Genomic DNA, 18,418 nt, shown 5'->3' on the forward strand with positions numbered 1-18,418 from the left:
GCGAGCACGTAGCCTACAGGCAAGTAGCAAGGAGTACAGGCAACATCGCACTAACCTTAGTCGACTGGCGTGTACTTATAGCCTAATCCTGTAATAAACCAAGAGTGCCAGTCCACCAGCTGTAAATAAACTTTGAGTAGCCTACTTTTCATCGTCCACATATAAAAGTTTAATGCCGTGAAGTTAGAAACTTTACGTTAGTGTATCAGTTCAACATGGGCTTTTCTATTATCCAAACAAAGATCTAAAGCAAATCATGAGTGTGTGTAATTGATTTGTCTGTTGTAGCTGGACTCAGAATCACGTCTCACAACGTGAATTGTAAGTGTGTTAAGTATTTTTTGTATTTAAACCTCAAGCATTACGACTCTTTACAGTGAAAACCCCGTGTATATGGAATCCACCGGACACGTCATCAGCGCCCTTGCATGTCACGAAACTTTTCTTTTCCATCTTCTTGATGGTATACGTTTCATTAACTTTTTTCAGACTAAGCTCAAAAGCGACTCCGGTGGGACTCGAACCCACAACCTTTGAATCACTACTGTAATTTCATAGAAGTCCAATGCGCTATCCATTGCGCCACGGAGCCGGCCACAATCTCGTCCCCGCCCCCGAGAGTATTGGTCTTCCTAAAGTGAAGAAAGTTTACGCTGAAGTTCTCAGTGCAAAATAATTCTCCATTCACAGACCCTACAGAGAATACATATAACAACACACTTATTAAGAAGTTAAACAGCATTTTCAATGTCAGTCAGACAACAAATTGCACACAGAGCATATGTGTTTCAGGCAGCAATCCCTCTTTTATATAACGGGTAGGCTACTTTATAACACATCTACACAGGCTCACATCAGGCAGAAAGAATAGCTATCTGAGTATTCCAACGTGAATTTTATGTCTGGAACAGAAGGGGGGAAAGATGTGGAGAAGATATAGGCTACTAGGTCTACTGAAAAACTACAAAATGCAGGTTTAGTTGTTATATAACGAGGTAGCCCATCATATAAACAAATATTATCCATTTCTTTTTTAATTAAATGCATAAATGTCCATTTAATTCCCTGCTTTTCACACAAACTGGGGTGCGTTTCCCATAGTTGCTAACTTGTTAGCAACTTAGTTGGTTGGCAATGGGAAATTGCATTGCAACAAAGAAAGTTCCTAACTATGGTTTTGGGAAACGCGCCCCTGAAAAGGTTTAAGTGTAAAAGCCCAAGACATGTCTACATAACATGTGATCACCAAAGCATGAAGCCAAATCCATAAGGTCAAAGTCATGGCTAACATTGAATGTAGGCTACTGAAGTTATGAAGTTACTCAGCAAGGCATTTTGTTACCAAATTAAACTGACTGAACTTTTTAATAAAACTTTTCCAGGGGATCACAAAACTCTTTTTTAGATCCATTTTCTTTGAAACAATTTCCCATAATATTAGATAAATAATATTCTTTAAATAGCAATGAGATACTTATTTCAGGAGAAAGCCAGATGAATAACTGTTCATCAATGAAAATAACTGACATTCAAACCAGCATATGAGCACCAATTTGGCTGCTGATTTTTGCAAAATGTGTACAGTACCTCTGCTTGTCCAAACTTGCTTTAGTAGAATTTGTATATTTTTCATTGTCATCTGATTGAACTATCCTGCATTTCATCTGATCCTACCCTGCAAATTTCAACAACAAATTATGTATTGCCATATGACAAACAAACAGCACACAACTGAGCAAGCCCCTTATGAATAAATTGTTTACGAGTGTTTACGAGTGTGACTGAACTGTATGCCATCATTATAAATATGATTTATTTCTTCTTGGCAGATAGTGGGGGAAAACACCTGTCTTTTATATGAAAAGAGTGTCAGAGGGGAGACATTTGACCTTTGAAGCCATTAGTGGAAGATTGCAGGCTATTATATCCACTTGCAATGTCCCTCAATATATGCTGATGGCTCAGCTGCAGCATAGCTATGCTCACAGCATCAGTTTACAGGGAGGGATAACATATTTCTTTCCTGCATATAGCAAATGTGCATGTATAAAACCTAAGTGCAAACATAAAATGTTCAGGAAGTGGAAAGCTTTCTTTATCAGTGCTTGTACTCTTGTAATATACACCGGTTGCTAAACAGTATCTGGTAATACTGGGTTGGATGTTTTTTTGAGTTCATATCAGCAAATCAATTTTAATAATCAGGTTTATATACATTTTGTCATTTTGCAAGACTAGCATGTAAAACAAGTCTGATTACTAATTGATTACAGCACACATACTGATAAACCGTGGATGGAAAAATACATCAAACACTTTCATAACATACGATTGGGTTAAACACAGTCTAAAGATGTGATTACTGTTAAAAACTCAATTAGAAGCCTAGTCTTAATTAGACATAGGTCCTTTTTAATGGTCTGGTGTGGCTACAGGTTTGGACACATAAAGGCAGGTCTCAATTTTGTTGTTGTATAAAACCAAATTGTCTGCTTGAGCTATAGTTCTATGCTGCTTAGATCACACACAAAAGCCAGCATAGACGGCCCATGGAAGACGCGCAGAGTTCGCCAGAGTTCCTAAATGTTTACATTTTTGTGAATATGGACTATATACATTATTAGATTCTCCAAAATTAAATATATTTCAGTTCACTTTACAGAAACCATGAGCATCAAAGTAGGCCATGGTCAAATTGCACAGTATGGTAGAAAGGCAAAAAATAGTGGTGACTCCCTACCCTTGGTGGTGGTTAAGTCTGAATATGTGTCTATTCCTCGATTGTTTATACTGTAATCAATTTGACAGTATTTCCCTTCTTTGCTGAGCCAATGTTTTATTGTGAAAGGAATTTAAGGCCTGGCCCATAGACACCTGTCCAAAATAGAAGCAGGTTGGATTTGATGATTGAAGCAAATAAAAGCCTGAGCAATGAGTTTTTATAGTATATTGTTTTTTTGTACATTTCTTAAAATAAATCTGGTGATTGCCAACTAAGCATATCTGTTTGAGTGGGAACACCACACATTGGGATGGTGGTGGTGGTTGTGTGCCACCCCCCCCCCCCCCCAGTGCATATAACCCACCTCAAAATCTGTGCCCCCAACCCTACTCAATGTGACAGCACCATCAGTGTGAAAGTCACCCCAAATTCCCTGCCTGGCACTGCCCTTGACATGATTGCCATAGTAACAGTTTCCCAACCATATGGACGAGGTGGTGAGGGGCCTATCTGAAAGGCAAGGGGGGGGGGGGGGGGTAGTCGGACAGGAATGGGGGATTTTGGGGAGAAGGTTGGGGGTGGGATGGCTATGTGGTGACACAGTTCAAGGATGCTGCTGTGCATCTTTGTGCTTTGTCCTGCCACCTCTAAATGACCCATGGTCGTCAAAGGACACCCAATGCGTGAACTCTGAACAGTTTTTTTCAAGAGGCCCACTTGCTTGCTCTTGCATTTTAAAATCAATTCAACACCCCTTCACATAGAAATCCTACAAGTTCCTAAGAAACATTTATACGAGATCAACTTTTAACCTTGTCTCCTCCTAATTTCCAGCATTTACTGTAACGAACCACTGACATTGTCTAGCAACGTTAATGATCATATTTCTAAAAAGCTCAAATGACAGCAGCAGAAGCAGTATACAGATTAACCAAATGCATGCATAACCGTCTCAAACATACAAAGGGAACACAAGGTCGCAGAGAGGTCATTCTCGCTGACTGTCTGACCTCTGCTCCGACTTACGAAACAATGGCTTCCTGCAACCAATCGCATGCCGCCATTTACCAGAGAGGCCGGCCTATACCGCCTCATCCTCCAGGTCGCCTCATCTGGAGCATCATGTGCCAGTCACGTGATCCGAGAGCCCACATGGTTGCCGTGGGGATGATGGATGAGGCTTTTAGTGCCTATTTAGAACAGAGCTGTCCACACTGGTCTCTAATTACATACTCCCTGAAGGAGGCTGCCCCACTTAATTGGTTTTTGTTTGTTGACCCAGTTGAGATCTCAGAAACATCGACTTGCCTCCATGTTAGGTGGGAGAAGCAAAGGTGTGATGTTTTCTGAGCATGTTCCTAAGGCTTGTACACAGGTACATCAGTGCAAGGTGTCAGTGAGCTTGTGTTGTGAATATGCACTACAAACAACAGGTGTTAGTGGATATATATAACAGAATTCTACACGTACTAAACTACACTGTTCTTTTTAAATGAACTCTTAAAGCTTCAAGTCTCAGCCATCTTTACTGATACTTGCAGTGGTATCAGACAGTGCTCTTACTGTGGCCTCTCCATCTTTGCCTCTACTTTACAGTGGAGAAATCGCTCACAGAGAAATTCATATAGCTTTTTTGGCAAAGGAAATAAAGTAGTAATGAGCATGTCTGATAACAGTACCATTTTCTCTTCTTTCACTTCAGGGACATTTTCCCTCCAGTTCGGAACTGCCTGCAAAGGTTCATTGGACACCAGTAAATCGTGTTTAAGCCTAACAGTTTAAAAGTTTTTAAGCAAAAACATCTGGCCAGTCAAATTACACCGTAACCACAGTTCTTTATGCTAGACCAGGATATAACACTTAAGACCCTTTTGTCTTCATGGAAAGCCAGTTTGCTACAAAGACAGCAGGTGCCATCTACACCCACCTGTATAATAGGTCATTTGATGATCATGTGGCCACTGAGTTTGTCTATTTGTTAGGATAATGATGAAGGTCTTATTATTACAATGATGGTGTTAGTCTTTATCTACATTTCAACATGACTGAAATGGCTGTAGTAGGTGGTACTCTTTCATATCCATTTTGCATTGAAATTCTGATCAGCACAAAGAGGCATTTTGTAGGCCGGAGACAGTAAAATTTAAATGGATGTATGGTAGCCTATTTAAAACTGAGCAAAAAAAACACATATCTGACACCACATACAAAACTAAGTACAATCTAGTTATAATAAGAGAAATATAACTAAGTACAACTTACTTGTGAGCAAGCTTCACTTGTAAACTTTTGTTACAAACAAGAGACCTTGGCATCCATATATTGGGAGAAAGTGACCAAACCTCCGCTGCAATGAAGGCAGTCATTGCCACATTACTCCACTTCACTTTGATTTGATAGTGACCTTGGCCATCTAATCCTATTACTGCCAAGCCAAAACCACGACTCTGGTGGGACTCGAACCCACAACCTTTGAATCACTCCTGTAATTTCATAGAAGTCCAATGCGCTATCCATTGCGCCACAGAGCCGCCTGTGCGTCGCCTACATGACGTCACCTTTAAAAAGATCGCGTCCCCAAAAAAAGTTCATCCCATCATAACAAATTATGCCAACTCACAAAGGTTGTTCAATCTGACTCATTTTGAAGGTTTCGAACAACTCATTTTAGCAGCTGGGTTTTTCCCCTCGCCGTCATCATGCCAAAACCTCTCTTTTTAGTAAATTCTGTGTAGGCTACACAAACAATGTTCTCAATGATCGAGTTCATGTGTAGAGACCCTGGTGATACTTTGAGCAATATTCATGTGTCGAGCCTGTTAGTTTTTTAAAAATAGCGATTTTGATGCGATCATATAGTGCCCCAAAAGGCCATATCTTATAAGGGGTGCTTCCGTCCTAGGCTATGCTTTTAAACGAAAGTTTGACTCGGGTAGGCTACATTCACAAAAACCCCTATATTGCATTTTGGCGAGAGTTAGGCTAGGCCTACGCTTAAAATGATATTCTCATTGCTGATAGTTGCCTTTTAGAAAAGGCCTAGGGCTTTTAGGTTACCCTCGTTCAGTTAAGCCTGTTTTACATTCACCGTAGCCTAACATCTTCTAGCATGAGCGCCCTTAGGCTAAATTGACCTTCAAGGTATCCAGCCCAGCTCCCGGTGAAAGAAAGAAAGAAATTTGGTCTACTTACCTGATGATTTCACAAGTTGGTAAACGCAATATAATAGGCTAAAGATCATTCACTGATGTTGAATACATTGTGTAAACTATCTTATCCCGTCGCTCGTTTGCCGAAAGTTTCCTCTCGCTGCAGATAGTCAAGTGGACTGGGATGCTTGGGTAATTGACGTTGCCCTGTTCTGATCTGGGTTAGGCTGCGCATTAATTTACACATTTTGTGTAGGAGGCCTACGCTAGTATCTGATTAGCTACGATTAAGGTTCTAACGTGGTTAGAATTGTTGAGTCGGTGTCAAATAAATGTTAGGCCTATTCAAAAACTTATTTACGTTGCCGAGATTAAAATGTTAAACCATCAGTAGGCCTTCATGTGTATTCCCAGTGATGGGCAAGCTACTTAGAAAATGTAGTGAGCTAAGCTATACCTATTAAATGAACCTTAACTACAAAAAAGCTTCCTAGACAATATAGCTAGATAAGTTAGGCTACATACATTTCGCATAAGTAGTTTAGGCCTACATCAGAAGCTACTTTGTAATTTACAAAAAAATGAACATAACAAAAAAGTGAACCAGCTTCATGCCAAGACAGCTTGCTATTTGAATGGCCTAGCTAATATAACTCAGTCAAACAGTAACTTAATTGCCTTTATTTACACATGTAGGCTATAACATGTTCAGCTCAAAAACAATAACCCTTGATTGTTACTCTCATAGCTCCTAAATCAATTTGGGGGAAAAAGGCTCCACATAATAGCAAAATGCAGGTACTGATACTAGTGTGCATAGATAACCTATGGCCCATGGGCATTCTCAATTTGGGCATTTCTTAAGTTTGCAGGATAAACTGCAAGCTAACTCAAAACTCCTTAACAGTATTTAAAGTACAATAGCAAAGGAATACACTATGTAACTGTGTGCGCATGTTTGCATCTTCATTGTTGGGTGGATTTAAAAGCTTCACCTTCTCTTGATTATCCCAGTTTCATTCCACTTGGTGTAAATGTTGGTGCTACAATTAAAAGTACAATTAGGCTACCCAGTCAGTTTATCTTTACCATGTGCAAGTTCAAATTACTACAACAAATTTTGACAGCCTATTTTATAACCACGCATTAGAAACCAGACTACCACCAACATCTTTGAAAGCACAATTTTGTTGCTTCAGCTCTGCCATGAAAAATGAGTTTGTCTTACAAGTTTACACCAAATAGAGTATACATGTAAATGTTTCCCAGACAATGTAGCGCAATAAAGGACCAATGCCCATCTCTTCTCAGATTTAGACAAACACGTTGTATTGTCAGATCCATTGAATAGAACTGAACTTGCATGTATGGGCGGCCAGAAGGAAACTCTACTGTGAGCTCCACAGATGCTCTGGAAAATGTAGCTTCTGTAAAAGCGACTGCACTACAGTATGGTCAAAAAATAGCTAAGCTATTGAAAAGCTATCTGCTTCAGAAAATAGCTACACTACCACCAAGCTACTGAGAAATGTAGTTAAGCTAGTAGCTTCGCTACACGTAGTAAGCTACTGCTCATCACTGTGTATTCCTTGAGCCAAATTAGTTTTACAATTTAACCCCTGTTTTGTGCTTATCTGTGAAAGACAGTGCAAGTAGCCTAAAGGTTAACATTAGCATACCACACTATCATCCTTTGCTAGGTTCACACATAACTCAGGCCGGCAGAGCCCTTACCTAGGCCTCATAAATAAACGGCCCATCTCCTGATAGTGTCACTTTAATGTTTACCCAATAAAGCACTGGCGTGGTTTATAATTCTGCATGTTGTTTTATAGGGCCGCATTTGCACTGAGTAGGCCTATTCTCTGTCAATGCATAGAGTGGGCCTTCTGTAGGCTACAGTCAATTTACACACACACACACACACACAGACACTCATTCACACACACACACACACACACACACAGACAGACACTCATTCCCAGACACTCACACACAAAGATCATCTGCAAACATAGTCTCTCTCTCTCTCTCTCTCTCTCTCTTACACATACCTCATATCACATACTAAATACTAAAAAAGCTTGTTCCCTCTAAGAGACACACACCCACAAACTCAAAGACATTAATTTACAGTCCTTAAGGCTTGCAGTGTCTGCTGATTTTAGTTGCTCTTTAGTGCCTGATGGATTAATCAAAGCAATTGATCAGTAGGAGAGGAAACTCATTAAATCTTCTAGGTCTCAGTCACGACCTGATTGAATGCCAAACAACAAATCAAATTGGTATAGCACCATCAGAAAGAACATTAAGGAATGTGAGTTTCCAAATCTTACCTGAATTAGACTGACAATTGCCATAGAGTGCAGCATACATTATGGAGCATTATTACACGGCTCTTCAGAGTGCTGCAGAATGCTCCATTCACTTGAATGGGCCTTCCCAACGTTCGGTGGTCTGCTAATTCTCAATAACAGACCGTTGCTAAGTATAACAGACCGCTGTCAAGGAAAATGGGCTTTGTGCTTCTAATTTACGTCTTTCATATTACTGCGCAAGGACTGGAACTTCATTCAAAAGTGAAAGCAGACGGTTGATCAGCTGTGTTCTAAAGAATGTTTGATTCAAGTTCAGCGTGTGCTGTTGCGAACTATTTGTTTCTTACCAAAAGCCACGATGAAACGGTAACAAATAGGCTATAGCCTAGGCTAGCTATAGAGTCACATTGTGGGGAGTTTATTGTTTCGTTTTGGCAAGTAGCCGTGTAATAAGCGGGATAATGTATAGAACGCCGGTCATTATTGTGAAAATAAGTCCCTTCAGGGCGGAACAAGACCGGTTCGCCCTGTCGGGACTTATTTTCCCAATAATGACCGGCGTTCTATACATTATCCCTTACGTCTGACATACTGCAGGGTTCCAGCCAAGGTTCCATAGAACAGTTGGCAACCACTTTGCAAGTAAATTCTTGGTTTGACAAGCCATGGAAAATCTGAGCTTCATGCGTACTGTATACCTACACTGTGAACCAACAATGAGGGGGGAAAATATGTACATGTGTATACAAAGAAAATTCAGTGTGTGATGTCATATACAGGAAAACATGGTGGAGAGGGAACTGTATGTTATCCCTATTCTAAACTGCATAGAGTAACATAAACTTATTTATTTAATCTAGCATGGTAAAATATGTGAACTTGATTTAAAAAAAAAAAAAACAATTTAAAACAAGTAATCTGATTAATGCTCCAAGCAGTTGAAAGTTAAATTGGCATGACATAAAAACACAAGGGAAGGAGACTGCTAAGGAGATTGATGATGGATGCAAAGATAGCAGATAGTGTGAGGATGTTGAACCTGATTGTTCCAAACACTCCAATGTTGGTAGCCAAACTAGAAAAATAAATATCGGTCTAAAGCATGTGTGTCTGTGTGAGAGGGAGAAATTAAATGTACACATGTGCATGTGTTTGCGTGTGTGTGTGTGTGTGTGTGTGTGCATGTGTGTGTGTGTGTGTGTGCTTCAGCTGGCGGCATGTGCTCTGTGCCCATGTATGATGGAGAAGTGGGGAGAGCCTGGGAGCCATGTTGGATGATGCGGCGGCGCGGTGCGGCGTGCCACTGTGGAGAGCACTCACAGCCCAGCTCGCTGTACAGCCAGATGCAAACGCTAATGATTCACCAAGGCTAATGAAGACAGAGGCCTGCTGAAATTAGCAGAGACATTAACTAAAACATCGATAAATAAGCCACTAATAAAAACAGTGGAGAGTGCATATGTGTGTGTGTGTGTGTGTGTGTGTGTGTGTGTGTGTGAAAGGCACAGAGGAGAGATGAGATAAACAATGTCGAAGCGATTTGCTGTCTGTACACACTCACACACACATGCACACACACGCACACATGCTCATGCATACACTCTCCAGTGATAATTCATCTATCACAATTTGCCGTTGTCACGGCATGGTGAAAACACAAATGGGCTAGTTAGTATAAACGGATTTTACCCTCCCGAAATATATCTATTCAAAAAGTGACACTGTGAGTGTGTTTGTGTGTGTGTATGTGTGTGTGTGTGTGTGTGTGTGTGTGTGTGTATATGTGTTTGAAAGGGGCATGCTCGTCTCTCCACATAGTTATCCCACATGCACACCCAAATCGGCTCTAAAACACAGACACACATACACACACACAAACATACACACATGTACACACACATGCATACACACACACACACACAAAGACACACACAAGCGCACACATGCACGCACAATCACACACAGACACACACATACACACACACACACACATCCATGCATGCCAGTACTGTACATGTGGCGGTGTGTGCACATGTATGACCCAGATCTAATGGCCAGGCTGCTGATCCCCTGTTGGCTGAAGCAGCATGCCTCATCTATCTGGCTATCACTGGTGGGTACCCAGCTAAACGTCCGATGCCTTTTGAACACTTCATGATGGATGATTTCATGTGCACAGGAAAAAAGGATAAAAAAAAAATTGTGAAAGGAAAAATGAGTCCAACAAGAGCCATTATAGCTGCGATTCTTTTGATAAAAAAAAAAACACTTAAGAAAATTAAAGCTTTTACATTGTAATTTAAATTAAATCATGTCTTAATGAGAACATTACTCACTCCTCATATCGAATTAATTATTTTGCTGTAATCTTCTTGTTGATTATATTTGTGGAAAGAAAACGCTACAAATGAATGAATTTCTAACTTGGGAAAAAAATATGTGTATTCTCTTGTAATTTGTACAGTATATTGTACATAGTAACCATACACACATATCATATGAATATGTAGAGAGAGGGCGAAAGATAAATTCATTTTCTGTATGTTTCACTCCCTCTGACTAATAGACAACTGTACACACTCCCTCTCCTGAACAACCAAAAAATCCTATGCCCCCATGGTAAAATGGAGTGAAATATATGAGTGGTCTACTCTACCTGAATGCACAGGCAGTGGAGAAACAGATGAGAAAAGAGCGAGAGAAAAGTGTGTGTGTGTGTGTGTGTGTGTGTGTGTGTGTGTGTGTGTGTGAGCCTGTAAGCACGTATGCGTTTGTGAGCTCTCAAACCCCCGTCTCTGTTTCTCTCCCTGTCTACTCCCTGCAAATTAGATAGGTGTGCGCCTTCAGCAATGCTTTCTTTCACTCTTTCTCTTTCTTTTTTCCTCACTCTCTCTTTTTCCATCAGTTTCTCCGTGCCTCTCTCTTGCCCTCCACACAAGCCCCCCCCCCCAAACAGCCCGGGAGAATAATAAAGAATGATGATGCTGATGCTGTGCCATCCTCCTCTCCTCTTCTCCTTCTCTCTGTCTCTCTCCCTTCCTCTCTCTCTCTGTTTCTCCCTCCCTTTCTGTCTGTCCATCTCCTTCATTTCCCCCACCATCCCTCTATCTCTCCTCCACACTCGCACGCACACCCTTTTTCCCTCCCTCCTTTCTGCTATCTCTCTCTCTTCCCTTGTTCTCCCTCTCTTTTTCTCTCCTCCCCTCCCTCTATATCTCTCTCTCTCCTCTCCTGCAGCACCTCTCACCCTTTCATTTATCAGCGCCCCCCACCCCCTCCCGTCCCCTCTCTAATTCTACTTTAATAACCGACGCGTCCATTCATCACTGTATTGATGTCTCTGACAAACAGCAGCAGCCGAGTGGCGGCTAACTCCAAGTCCCTGCCCTTTCTCCGTGCGCTACCACAGGGTCACCGGGAGGTCACGCTGTCAATAACCCGCCACACCACTCCCTTCCGCATCTGCACAGTTTTGTGGGGATGTACAGATGCGTACAAACACACAAAAAATGCATAGAACACACATATGCACACCTATTGGTACCGCATATACAGCATGCATGGAAATTTTGCGATTTTGAATCCAAAATTGGTTTGTGGCTGTATGTGCACATTTATCTTTGGGAAAAGGGAGGGGGGCATTTTTAGGGGTGGCTTGAGGGTCTGAGGGGGCTGTGAGGCTTGCCAATGTTGTTTGACGTGCCACCATAATGCCTGGCTGGTCGTGATAGCCTGGACCACTGCCAGGTTTTTTTCGCCGACAGCCCTGTGCCCAGTTTAAATGAGCAGGGACCAGGGAGGCTGGCTCTCGGTGCTGAGACTCTGCCCACTCTGTTTTACACGGCTGATGGTGGGTAGTGCCGACGCCGACAAACAGGCGAGCCCACAGGCCACCATGCTGAACTCTGCATCAACCCCATCAGTTCACAGAGGCGTGGCAGTGCTGTTATGCGTGTGTATGCGTGTGTGTGTGTGTGTGCGCGTGTGTGTGTGTTTGTGTATGCGAGTGAGTGTGTGTTTGCTTGCTTGTGTGTTTAGAGCAGAGGAGTTAGGGTGCTGTAAGCTGCAGAGCGAGTCCCATTGGCAAGGCTCATTGGGCTAATTAATAACGCGGTGCAGAACAGAGAGAGATGGAAGTCATTAGGGAGCTGCGGATGAGCACTCAGCCCCCGGTGTGTGTGTGTGTGTGTGTGTGTGTGTGTGAGTAGAGAAAATGAGGGTGAAAAACAGGCAGCAATACTGTGACGTGTGGACTGGGGGATTGTATGTTTGGTAGGGGGTGCTCAAGCAGGTGTGAAAGAGAGATAGAATTTGTGTGTGTGTGTGTGCGTTCATGTGTATGTGTGTATGTAAATGTGTTGGAAAACATCCATGTGGGTGCATGCAAGCAAGAGAGAGAGAGAGAGGAGAGGAGAGGGAGTTTGCAGACACAGAGGCAGAGTCTTGCCTCATCACCCTCTTTCTCTGCTGTAGAAGCACAGTGGTATGGTGTGGTGCAAGGTAAAATGGCGGCCCGCCTCGGCACACCTGCACCCTGTAGTGGCTGGGCACGGTAGGATGCGTGGGATCCATCCATCATCAGAGGAAGAGAGCAAACAACAAGCATGCACCACACAGTACCTCTGTCCTCCCTCTCTCTACACACAGACAAAAGAATGTTACTGAGTGGACCAGACACCGCTGTAGCTACTTACCTATGTGGGTTTCAAACAGCACTGGATCCAGGGAGTCCAACAGAAGTGTTACATATGAATACATAATTCATGCCATGCCATGCAATTCCTATACATTAGAACCTAAATGCAAACAGTTAAAAGTAATCATTCAATCAAGGCTATTAGCCTACTTCAGTTAGCCCAGAGGAATCTGTTTTATTACAATACGATTTAATTTGTCAGGTAAGTGTTTGTCTTCAAATAAAGTGTTCAATAAGCTATCAATAAAAACTGTATAATGCATTTTATTCTAACTCCTCTTTGATAAATGTTTTAATACATTCCATTCATTACATGTAAACATTTCTAACCACTTGTCATATGTAATCTCTCAAGTGTAATTTTGCCATTTTTATTACAGTCTGTTGGAAAGAACTGCTTCACTGTAAACATCTGGTCTTTTTTTTCTGTGTGACTAATTACATGGTCTGGCAACAAACTTCAGTACAAACAGTAAAAGAATAGAGTAAATATGAATCCTGTCTGAATCTCTCATACAGTTATGTGTAACTTTATATGCCAAACAGAAAACCTGCAGTCTTGTGTATTTTCATAACCAGTCATAACTTAAATTCTGATCTAAGAAATGCACCAAAGCGACTGAGAAAAATTGTCAAGACTAGACTGTTATATGGACAACATGGCTAAGCATTTTGACTATTATGTTCAGTTTTTCTCAGTCACTTTCTCAGTGAACATTTCTCAGATCAGAATTGAAACCCTCAAAACTACCAGTTCAACCTTTGTACCATCTAGTCACTTGCGCACAAAAGCATAAAAGCAATTTCTCATTACTGCGAGCAAACAGCAAATGCTTTGGCACATCCATGTAATTGACTGTCTAAAATTGTCTGCTGTTTTTTTGCATTATAAATTGCTAATGTCATGCTGGTCAAAATGCATTATACAGGTTCTCTGTTAAATAGTCCTTTCCCCAACACATCAGGCATTAGTCCATTGCTGAGTCATTACATGCAAAAGTGTTAAGTGAGAGTAATATAATAGGTCAAGTATAACAGTAAAACAGTTTGCACTTGCAACAAACTGCAGTATAAACAGTAGCCTACTGTAAAAGTACACAGTAAATATGAACCCTGACTGATCTTTCATAATCTCTCACATACAGTAATGTGAAATTTGTTAATGTTGTAATTGATATACCGTATGTCATCCAGACAGAAAAAAAAACTGCATTATTGTGCATTTTAATGAGCACAATTTCATTCTTGTACATTTTCTAAGCATTTCGACTGTCTTGTTCATAACAATGACACAGGAACCTGTAATTCTGATGAGACTGAAATGTTGATTGGCATAAATATTTACTTCAATATACTGTAAGCAATAAACAAAGTAAGCATTTTCAGCAAGTTACAGGCTTTTGCAGTGTGAGAAAAACATGAGGGTGTTCGTAGGAAAAGGATGTTTCTTCAGTTGATGCAGCTTATAAAGATCACCAATCACGAAAGCATGTGGAATGTACTCCAGGCAAAAACCTTGTTGATTCAACCAAGAGCTACTCAAACTCTTGCCATATACATTTCTGCAAAGTCCCTCCTGCACTCTAAATGTAAATGCATTAGGCTTTCCAATACAATCAGGTCTGGCCACATTTTGTTCTATATGATGATTATGTCTCCACCTTGACTTAGATGGACTACTACCCCCCCCCCCCCCCCCCGGCCCCAAGCCCATTCTACAATTGCTTGGTTACATTTGTTAGGTTACTACTTCCTGGCAGGGAATATGCATATTCTTACAGCAGGTAATGAGTGGTACAGTTTGATTTTTTTTTTTTTTTTAAATACATTTACTATTAATGGTGAATCGAGAAGTACACCAAAGTGACTGAGAAAATCTGCAACATAAGCCAACTAAATGAGAGCATGCAATAACTTCAAATCAAGTGATATCTTATTATAACTATCAATCAACTCCACTTCTTGTCTCTCTATTACAATCTTGATTGTTTTTCAGAAATTAATGTAAAAGTGACTGAACTTAGCAATATGCTTATGGTCCATTTCTATACAGTTCTTATGGGTATTGATGAACAACCGAGCCCCATAGACCCCGATCAGCCTTCCCTTATATCACACATGACAAAATATCCATACTCCTGCTGCCCCAAAAAGGTTTTATTTCATCAGTGCATAATGACGACGGGCTAAACCTATCCAGGTCAATGGAAACAGTCATTATTCCATGAGTGAGCACCCATTTTCGGGGGGAAGCATTGAGCAGACCCTCTCCCTATTGTGTCTGATTCATTATGGTGTCAGGCATGGAGCCTGTCTGGAACTGTGTGTCACTGTATCACTGTCTGTCTGTCTGCCTGAGACATGCCTGAGTCTGTGGGAGGGAACAGGTAAAGCCAGTCGAAAGCTGGGAAGGCAGTGCAGACTTGTTCAGGTGCACCACCCCTGAAGACAACCACAACCACCACGGTTAAGCAATCAACACAGGAAAAGAAATGAAAAGAATGGATAGCAGTTCTTGCTTTGTCATCGTGATAGGAAGGTTTTGGGCAAAGTAAAAAAGCACATGGTAAAATAAAAAAACACACATAGGTATTATAGATAAGTAGACAAAAAGTCGACAAACATTAAAGGTGCAGTCAGTGATTGCGCATGACATCACATTTATGCTTATGTTTATATTTAAATTTCTTAGCAGATCCTTTTGTCCAAAACAACATACATTATATTTTAACCAAGAACCAAACAAAACATACCAGAAATGTAACTCAGCCCTCCCTTCAGTATTCCCAGAGAAACTCCAAAAAAAGAGTTTCGTTTTTTTGGGGAAGCGGCTGCCCCCACTTTGTTTCCAGTTTTTGGGGCCCGGGCTGCCTACAAATAGCCTACCAGTTTTTTTTACAGTATACACATGGGAAGGGCAGCTAGCTCTCGTGAGGAGTTGTTTGCTGAATGTGACAAAAAAAGTTATGGCTTGAAATTGCATACTATAGCTGACTGCACCTTGAGACATTATTCAAAATATTCAAAAGTAATTAAACCATACATGATTTTCACTTGTAAACATGTTTCTGTAGTGTGTATAGACAGTCCTTATGTGTTGACTGCGAGATAGAAGTCACATAGTCAACAAATTCAGCACACCTAGTTCCTCCAGCTTGGCTTTGGCCACAGCCTCCCAGCCCTTATTGGCCTGTGCACTCCTGGGGGAGGGGTGCAGGATCCCCTCCACCCTCACCTGGACCCCTGCCTCAGAGAGAGCCCTGCGCGCTCGCTGCTCGGCAACCTTCCCTACTCCAATCACCATGGAGATGCCCAGCCCTGTCACCACCTGGCAGAGGGTGGCATCACAGTGGCGCAGGAGGGCATCTCTCTCTGCGGCGGGCAGCTCAGGAGGGGTCAGGTTCTTCCCCGTGGCGTTCATGAAAATCAGCGGGCACAGGTTGTGCACAAAACAGTGGCGAAAGAAGGTCTGCGGCTCTCCGCACTGCTTGCGGAAGAAACCCCAGAAACGGGCGCCGCTCACCTCGCTCTGCTTGCAGGCAAGCCCCAAGATGGGACGCTTGGGATGTTCATCAGGTGGATGCCCCACCTCCCCAGTGATTTTCAACCAATCACGGACATTTTTCACCTCACCAAAAGGCACCTGAGAGGTGGAAAAGTTGAACACCTTAGGAAAGTTGATGATCAAAAGAGCTTCCCTTGATTTTTACAATGTGGGATGGAGGACAGTAGCCTAGGGCCAAGCCTGAAGTGATGCTGATCACATGATCACATGAATATCACATGAATATTAACATGTTCCCCACTACCTCACTGAATTTAATTTTTGCATCTTTCAATTTAAATGTTTTAAGAGAGGCATTAGATACTCTACACAACATTTACAATTGAGCTACTTGATAGTTTAAACAATTTAAACTTTGATATAGGCTAGCTTACCAAACTAGTCTTCCTTCCTTACCCCTGTTTGAGCCATGCCGAACGGCCCAGGGTTCATACCCAGAAACAGCACACTTTGCCCTGGTTGACAGTACGTCTTCACGTAACATTGGTGCGTATCCCAGGCATACTCTAGCGGGTTGTACAAGTAACGCACTGGCTCTCCGAAAGTCAGTGTACGGAGACGGGCATTCAGATCCAGTTCTGCTCGCAAAAATAGTTCGGCCGGTTCATTTGCGACTCCATCCAACCTCGCGATGATTTCTGAGTCCTCCGTGTCCTGTGTCCCAGCATCTCCACCGCCAAATCTGCAAGTGAACAACATAAACAGTTTAGCGCAAATGTATGGCTACTACTCTAGGCTACATGTAGGCTATCAGCTTCAAATCCGAGAGGGTTAAAAAATAATGGACTGAACAGAAGGCAACTGATTTCACGTGCAAAGTAGCCTAAGCTGGAATAGATGATGAATGTGATAGGCCTAAACCAGCTCGATATAGACGTTTCTTTTTTACTTCGTAGGCCTATACACCTAACGTTATTAATTTAAGGTTTTAAGTGTATTGTGCATTGAATGAATACCTCTGAGGATCATTCTCGTTGAACATTCTCCATGAAAGTTTTCCGGCAACAAAGACTTTCCGTTGCATTCTGGGAACGGTAATGTGCCGTAGGAACCACAACTACCAGGATTCCTTTCGAGAGTTTCTGTGAACTTGAATGAGCGTCACCCAGCGTTTGTAAGTTTTGAATATACAGCACCACCTATCGGTAACATTTAATAAGAGCCTCTATCGCATAGATAGAGGCTGAGAGCCGCGTAGCCTACTGGTATTGACGGCACTTCTCTGCGGATGCCGAATCCCACCAGGTCAAGAAGGGTCGCAGAAGTGGACAACGTCAGCCAATTGTTTCATGACGAGCAGTGGGGGTAAGGAATGGGGGAAATGTGAAGGAAACAGAAGGACACCTTGAGGACACACACACAAAAGCACACACACACACACACAGAGAGAGAGAGAGAGACATTGTGTGTGTGTGTGTGTGTGTGTGTGTGTGTGTGTGTGTGAGAGAGAGAGAGAGAGAGTGAGTGAGTGAGTGACCAGTATGCCCAGTCTGTTTCCATGATTTATTTGCAGTGCAAGGTGTAATTAGTAAGAAGCGACAGGTATTTTTGATTTATTGTAATGAATAGCATTGAGCCTCCAGGCTCTCCCTGGGTGCATGTGCTGGTGTGATATCGATTCATCATCTTTCTCTTTCTTCTTCTCCTTCTCCTATCGTCTTTCCTAATTGTTTCATTTATTTTAGCAGTGAGCTCCCATATCGAGTACGCAGTAAATATATGAAATGCTTTCTGTTACATTTGGTTGACCAAGTAAAACATAAGTTATTGAAATTATTGAATGAAACATTGAAATCACAAAATCTCTCTGTCTCTCTCCCTTCCTCCCCTTGTCCTTTTCGTGACCTCGGCCCGGGAGAAAGGTTTCCTATTAGCACAGCTTTGACCCTGTGCTCCAGCCCTTTGCCATGGCAACCGAGAACAAGCCCTGAGCTCCTAGTGACCTTTGCTGTGACGGAACCCTGAGTG

The 18,418-nt window shown here is 41.9% G+C and overlaps 1 protein-coding gene and 2 non-coding genes across 3 annotated transcripts; all 3 read right to left on the reverse strand.

Annotated features, from left to right (window-relative positions):
* Positions 1–503: 503 nt before the first annotated feature.
* trnar-ucu (transfer RNA arginine (anticodon UCU)) lies at positions 504–592 on the reverse strand. Its single transcript is given in 2 exon segments — positions 504–539; positions 556–592. It is a non-coding gene; the product is annotated as a tRNA-Arg (tRNA).
* Positions 593–5,164: 4,572 nt separating this feature from the next.
* trnar-ucu (transfer RNA arginine (anticodon UCU)) lies at positions 5,165–5,253 on the reverse strand. The gene is given in 2 exon segments: positions 5,165–5,200; positions 5,217–5,253. It is a non-coding gene; the product is annotated as a tRNA-Arg (tRNA).
* A 9,771-nt stretch (positions 5,254–15,024) lies between these two features.
* Positions 15,025–17,471, reverse strand: LOC143104358 (single-strand selective monofunctional uracil DNA glycosylase-like). Its single transcript, XM_076268391.1, has 3 exons — positions 17,407–17,471; positions 16,847–17,132; positions 15,025–16,528 (listed from the first exon to the last, which is right to left on the reverse strand). Exons 1-3 carry the CDS (start codon positions 17,430–17,432, stop codon positions 16,001–16,003), a joined length of 840 nt encoding a protein of 279 aa, XP_076124506.1. The 5' UTR covers positions 17,433–17,471; the 3' UTR covers positions 15,025–16,000.
* Between the last annotated feature and the right edge of the window lie 947 nt (positions 17,472–18,418).

Source organism: Alosa pseudoharengus, unplaced genomic scaffold (genome assembly GCF_046254945.1).
Source record: "Alosa pseudoharengus isolate Yale_2024_CS ecotype anadromous, Long Island Sound unplaced genomic scaffold, YU_APseudo_1.1 YU_APseudo_1.1_scf_5, whole genome shotgun sequence".
NCBI classification, from domain to species: Eukaryota; Metazoa; Chordata; class Actinopteri; order Clupeiformes; family Clupeidae; genus Alosa; species Alosa pseudoharengus.

What these genes read in the sequence shown, in the direction of transcription:
- LOC143104358 (XM_076268391.1), bottom strand. Translation starts at nt 17,432, where the DNA reads ATGTTCAACGAGAATGATCCTCAGAG. An exon ending in AACGAGAATGATCCTCAGAG is followed by an intron (nt 17,133 to 17,406) that starts GTATTCATTCAA and finishes GTTCACTTGCAG; the next exon opens with ATTTGGCGGTGGAGATGCTG. An exon ending in TCGGCATGGCTCAAACAGGG is followed by an intron (nt 16,529 to 16,846) that starts GTAAGGAAGGAA and finishes TCCACCTCTCAG; the next exon opens with GTGCCTTTTGGTGAGGTGAA.